The sequence below is a fragment of the Aplysia californica genome, unplaced genomic scaffold (assembly GCF_000002075.1).
Source record: "Aplysia californica isolate F4 #8 unplaced genomic scaffold, AplCal3.0 scaffold00019, whole genome shotgun sequence".
In the NCBI taxonomy this organism is placed as follows: domain Eukaryota; kingdom Metazoa; phylum Mollusca; class Gastropoda; order Aplysiida; family Aplysiidae; genus Aplysia; species Aplysia californica.
Window position 1 is genome coordinate 694,949 of NW_004797289.1, and position 6,599 is coordinate 701,547.

The window sequence follows — 6,599 nt, forward strand, 5'->3', positions numbered from 1 at the left end:
AAACGTAACACTCCAGCGTTGTTTTCATTGAACAAAAGAAACGTCTTTCAACGATGCGCAGGAATACCAAAACGCAGTCATTGAACAAAGATTGCAGCTTGCCGTCACATGGAAGTAGGAATCAAATCACATGACTGGAGATCCCAAGAACTATTTGGACTGATTTACGTACCACCATGTTGATGGTTCGTACAAACAAAGTACAAACACAAAGAAAACGTCTTCACTTCTTGCGGGACTCCCAACACTGTGGACACTGAATCGTAATACATAATTCAATATCGCAGTCAACGAAAACGCCCTCATCTGATTTATACAATTTACTACAGGGGACGGCTATACCGATTGGCTGGGTGTTTTAAGAGACTGTGATCTCTTTTTTTCTCTTAAATTTGTTGAGGTACACAATTAATTGTCGTTCCCGTGTCATACGTTTGAGGCCATACGGCAAGTTTTGGAGGCCCCGAAGTGATTCCCTCTCTGCGTCATGGTTATCCTAGGAATGCCGCCCGACGCTAGTTCTGCATCAATCTCATCGTCGGAAGAGTTTCTCCTGCACTGACCGTTGATTTTGGCGCGAAAGCCGCAGATCAGAGATCGAGTCCGGCGCCGGAAAGACGGGGAGAAGGCGAGGTAGACGTAGAATTTCACGGCTAAGTTCAGTCTGTCTATGTAGAGGAATACAGGCAGGAGGTGCCTGAATATCATTGGCACTTGCTCCGGGGGTTTCATATTCCCGTAGACTTGGAAAAACCCGGTGGGCGATTTTAGAATCAGCATGACGAACACCACAGGAAAGATGACGTTGGTCACACGATAGGGCGAGCGGTTGGACGAGTTCCGGGTGCTGCCCTGTCTGCCCGGCACTTCCGCCGCAGACGATATCCGGTAGTACTCGTAGCCACGCCCATATATGAGGGCCACCAGAACGATGAGCGCAGCAGTAGGGAGGAGATTGACGAACACAGAGTTGAGTTTCATCAAGATGTTGTAGTCTTTATGGAAGTGTTCAAACGGCATGCATAAAGAGGTCCGCAGTGTCTCCTGTACGCCCACCATGTAGATGACGTAATAGAAGCAGACGCCTGTAATCACAGCCATACCTGGGAGGTGCAGATAAAAATATATACAACACGATGACGTCATAGGAGAAATAGTTATAGCTGAAATTTGGAAACGTATATATTTTCCAGTAGAACGAGATACGAGGATATGAAATAATATGAAATAAAGCAGGATCCAATAAGATAATATAACGTGGCATTAAATAAGGTCGATAACATTAGATGAGATATGCTATTACAGATCAACATGATATTAGATCTATGTCTAGGATAATTATTTCTAAATAAGTTTCATTTACCAACAGCGGGAATACGAATACAAACCATAAAACAAACATGATTAGCCAAATATTATTCCTCTTTATCCCTCCTTTTTCTGTCCCCCCTCTCTCTATCCCTCTCGCCACCACCCTCTCTATCTCTCTCTTTATATATATACATACATATATATATATATATATATCCACACTGAATAAAATCTGTTTTCATCCAGCTACTTATCTTCAAATGTTTTTCCAAAAATATGCACCAGATATAGTGATAGATAGATAGATAGATAGATAGATAGATAGATAGATAGATAGATAGATAGATCGATACGTCATTTCAAATGCTGAAGTCATATCCCTTAACAAAACAAAACGGTGGGAGGGGAACCCTTTTATTGTAATAATGTAAGTGTTTTATGCCCCCATCAATATAATCTAGACGATTCCAGGAACGGCAAGCGTGGATATAGACAGATACAAATCGATAGAAGAGGGAGGGGGAAGAACAGAAAGAGACTGAGAGAACGAGAGAGAGAGAAAGAGGGAGAGAGAGAGAGAGAGAGAGAGAGAGAGAGAGAGAGAGAGAGAGAGAGAGAAAAGACGAGAGAGAGAGGAGGAGAGAGAGAGAGAAGGAGAGAGAGAGAAAGGGGGGGGGGCAGGAGAGATAAAGAGAGAGCAATAAAGAGAAAGAGAGAGAGGGAGAGAGAATGAGAGAGCGAGAGAATGAGAGAGAGAGATAGAGAGAGGGGAAATGAACACAGAGAGATTGATTGATAGATAGATAGATAGATATATAGATAGATATATCGATAGATAGATAGATATATCGATAGATAGAAAGATAGATAGATAGATAGATAGATAGATAGATAGATAGATAGATAGATAGATAGATAGATAGATAGATAGATAGATAGATAGAGAGAGAGAAAGAGAGAGAAAGGGAGAGATAAAGAGAGAGAAAGAGAGAGAGAGAGAGAGAGAGAGAGAGAGAGAGAGAGGGGGGGGGGGAGAGAGAGAGAGAGAGAGAGAGAGAGAGGTAAATAAGTACTAATCAAACAAACGACCAGTAGACTCACTTATAATGACGACCTTTGCTCGGAAGGGTGTGCACAGCCCTGCCTTCCTGAGTGGGCAGTAGACGCTGATGAACTTCTCCACACACAGGGCCACGGGGTACCACACACACAGGAACAGGAAGGCAAAGTGCAGGAACGTCACGTACTGGCACACGCCCATCTGCCGATACAAGATGTTGATAGTGATGATGATGATGATGATGATGATGATGATGATGATGATGATGATGATGATGCCGATGAAAATAATAATAATAATAATAATAATAATAATAATAATAATAATAATAATAATAATAAAAATAATAATGATGATGATAATAATGATAATAACTATTTAAAAAATAGTAATAATAATTATAATAACATCAGGTGCCAAATGTTCCACAGTAATAAAACGGAGAATTGCAATGGCTAGGGCTAGTTTCAATCAAATGAAACCAATAGTAAAATTAGGAACATCTCAATGACTACCAAAGTGAAAGTTCTGAAATGCTATGTACGGTCAACCTTCTACATGGCTGTGAATGCTGAACAATCACTAAAGACAGTGAAAATAAAATAAAAGCAACAGAACTATGGTTTCTTAGGAGACTGCTGAGAATATCGTGGAAGGAAAATAAATCAAATGAGGTTGTGCTTAATGAAGCCCACGTGGGACCCTCACTATTAAAAACAACCAGGAACAGCTCGGGTACATGATTGATACCTTTGGCTGAGATGATACGCTGATTAACCAAACAATTTTTTTCCTCTATACAGTTTCTAAACGTGTCCTTGGTGTGCACAAGCTGAGATTTGAGTGTAAAACACTACGTCACGTATCTTATAGATCTACCTATAATTTTGCAATAACGGGGGGGGTTGTCATTGGTAGTCATGTTGGTTATTATCCCTAAATGCGCGCATGACTTCACATGAAATCTTTTCCACACGAAGATGGATAAAAGGCTATTCTATTACCTGATCTTGCTGGGGGACTGACAATAGGTTTAAACAAACAATAAAACAACAAGAAAGTGGTTGAACAAAACAAAAAACAGCTTTTTAAAATCCCAAAAAGAAAAACCAGAATAAAGCAAAAAAAATTTAAAAAATCAACAACAAAAACCCCCCCATAAAAAACAACCCGAACAAAACCCCCCCAAACAAAACAGAAAAAAGCCAAGAAAATCTCGGACTCACAACCGTAAGGTCGTGGGTTCAAATCCCGTCAAGGGCCTGACGTTGTGTCCTTGGGAAAGGCACTTTACACGAATTTTCCTCACTTCACCCAGGTGGGAATGGGTACCCAGCTATAGACAGCGAAAGATCTTGTCAGTTTGTTAGTGTTTGAGCGCTTATTCAGCTGCTTGCACTGTATGCTTCCCGGGAAGCTGAGAATGTTTCGGAGTGTTCTATGGTCTGCTGTGGTAATAATATAGTGTAAAGCGCATAGAGCCTGCTGTTGAGCAGGGATATGCGCTATACAAATGCTATCTATTATTATTATTATTATTATTATTATTATTATTATTATTATTATTATTATTATTATTATTATTATTATTACCATTCCGATGAGATTGACACCATGCGCCAACAGACCCGTCTGTATAAAATCCGTGACCAGAGCCCCACTGTCCACTACAGCCATGGCAGCCAGATACGGGACGGACGGGACCTTCCTGAGGCGTGTGCGAGTGACCACAAGGTAGGCCAGAATGTTGGACAACAGTCCCAGGACCAGGATAATGGGGCATGTGTAGATGGTCAGTAGACGCATGGTCCGGTGTAGGCTGGCGTAGGAGGAGAACGGCCGCCGTGTATTGTAGCCCGGGATCTGTGCGCGCAATCAATCAATCAATCAATCAATAAATCAATCAATCAATCAATCAATCAATTGATCAATTTATCAATCAATAAGCCAATCAACAAAAGTGCAATCAAACGAGCAAACAAGTAAACAAATAAGCACGCATGCACACAAACAAACAAGCAAGTAAGAAGTCATCACAGAATCGAGTAGCTTAGCGAACAGGCTTCAACTTATCATTCAGCTTACTAATCAATCAAATATAATCAATAAATAAATGATAAAGTCAATCTAACAATGATTCCATTTTGTTAAAAGACTACAGTGGGGACGTTACTTTATAGAATATCTACGACTGCTTGCTGAGATACTGTATTCCGTTTGCCCTGGTTGATCCTGGCAGGAAGGATCTATTGAGGAAGCCCGCTTGCTAAACAAGTTACGGTGAGCCAAAGCAGGCGTGCAACATTTTTGAAAATCAATCTAAAGAAAGGCTTTCTGAATTATTAGCAGTAGTCTGATGCCTTGTCGATGGACAATGGTATAATTACTTAAAACCATTTTAATCTCCTACGGTTCAACTGGCCAGCGGGGAGGGAGACTGATGTATCTGCCAATGTTATAGCAATGAATTATGTATTCCAACAATGGCTGGATTGTACAGTTTTCAATAACTCTGTGTACTGAGTGATTAGAAATACACGATTGCCCAAACGATCACAATAAAAAAAAAATCCAATAAAGAAAAAACAAAACAAAACCCCAGAGAAAAAGAGCCTCCCCCCATCCACAAAAGCAAAAACATTTACAAAAAGAGCAGCAGTAGCAACAGAAATAACTGAAACGGTAATAACAATGAGCACAGGAATGATTACTGTAATTCAAATACCAGAAGAAGAAGAAGAAGAAGAAGAAGAAGAAGAAGAAGAAGAAGAAGAAGAAGAGCAACAACAACAACAACAACAACAACAACAACAACAATATTACAGAAACAACACCACAACCAAAACAACCCTCACACCACCACTATGAACAACAAAAACATCAACAACAACACCACCACCACCAACAACAACAACAGAAACAACAACAAGAACAAAGAACAACTGCCATAATAAAAAGCAACAACAAAGAACCACCACCACCACCACCACCAAGAACTACAACAACAACAACTGCCCGCGCATTACACTCACCATCCGCCTCGTCCCGTTTATAAACAAGATATCTGTAGAGTTCCCGTCCACTCCCACGTCGCCATGGTGACCGATGATAGAACCTGTTACATTCCCCAGGGAGGTGATGTCGAAATACAATGATGAGTTGAAATCCACCCCATCCAAGGGAAAGGCAGATTTCTCTCCTTCAGGGTACACGAGTGACGTCACAGTCGACATGGCAGTGTCCCAGTGACGTCGATAAAGTGTGTCACGAGACAAAGGGACGTAATGCAATGTGAACTTTAACGGGGAGTCACAATTTCACAAGTTGTCTCTCTTCGTTAGCGTTGCGATGAGCTCCATTTCCTGAGGTAATTTGTTGCACTGATTTCTCCCAGAAATGGCATGTAGAAATATTAAATAGCTATCAAGTGTTTCATTCTTGTTCAATTCACAAATAATTTTCCGAAGGTTTCAGCCGTATTCATTGGTGCAGTTGGCTATGGAATTCTTCAAACTGGGTCATCTGTGGCACTGTCTCATCTGAAAAAAAAATTATTAAAGAAAATATAATTACGTACTGTGAGAAATATATATTAACACTCACATGTTTTATTTGTGTCATACTTCTAAAACTATTTATAGGATATGTTTCAATACTCATTTATTGTTCCTGTCTATATTCCTGTATTCATGTACCTTTACATTGGTATACTATTTCATTATTTGTTTTTGTTGTTGTTTTGTTTTTTATTTGGTAAGTATTTTACAGTGCTCCCAACTGTATAAGGTCGTAATATGAGCCTGCGGATACATATTTGCGTCATTTTATATGCTATTATTTTGGGCGTAAACTTTAATGCTCCATGTATTTTTAAGCCAAAAAAGTACTGACGCCTTCTACGTACGGTGGGAAAAAATCCCCAACAGCCTCACCACAGACGTCGACATCGAAGCCTGCAGCGAGAATTATAGTCCTGCTGGAAAATTGGTTTAACTCTTCCAGTGCGAAGCTAGGACAGCTAGGTGCCTCACTTTACGCTTATTGAGTATGCACTGATTTTTTTGTAGCAGAAGAGTTAATAGAAACGCGATGGAGGAGAAAATGAGATCGTCAATAAACGATTATTACCGCTCCTGAAAAGTAGCAATTGGTTTGTATTAGACGCGATGGTACAGTCCCCCTGCTTCTGGTGTGTGTGTGTGTGTGTGTGTGTGTGTGTGTGTGTGTG

General features: G+C 40.3%; 1 protein-coding gene across 1 annotated transcript; it reads right to left on the reverse strand.

The window, feature by feature from the left end:
- Positions 1-384: 384 nt before the first annotated feature.
- LOC101863229 lies at positions 385-6,267 on the reverse strand. Its single transcript, XM_005090552.3, has 4 exons — positions 5,404-6,267; positions 3,965-4,234; positions 2,413-2,572; positions 385-1,103 (listed from the first exon to the last, which is right to left on the reverse strand). Exons 1-4 carry the CDS (start codon positions 5,602-5,604, stop codon positions 427-429), a joined length of 1,308 nt encoding a protein of 435 aa, XP_005090609.1. The 5' UTR covers positions 5,605-6,267; the 3' UTR covers positions 385-426.
- Between the last annotated feature and the right edge of the window lie 332 nt (positions 6,268-6,599).

Excerpts from the sequence above, each read along its gene's own strand:
- LOC101863229 (XM_005090552.3), bottom strand. The coding sequence starts at position 5,604 with ATGTCGACTGTGACGTCACTCGTGTACCCTGAAGGAGAGAAATCTGCC. Across the intron at positions 4,235-5,403 it reads TAAACGGGACGAGGCGGATG|ATCCCGGGCTACAATACACG; the intron begins GTGAGTGTAATG and ends TTGCGCGCACAG. Across the intron at positions 1,104-2,412 it reads AGCAAAGGTCGTCATTATAA|GTATGGCTGTGATTACAGGC; the intron begins GTGAGTCTACTG and ends TGCACCTCCCAG.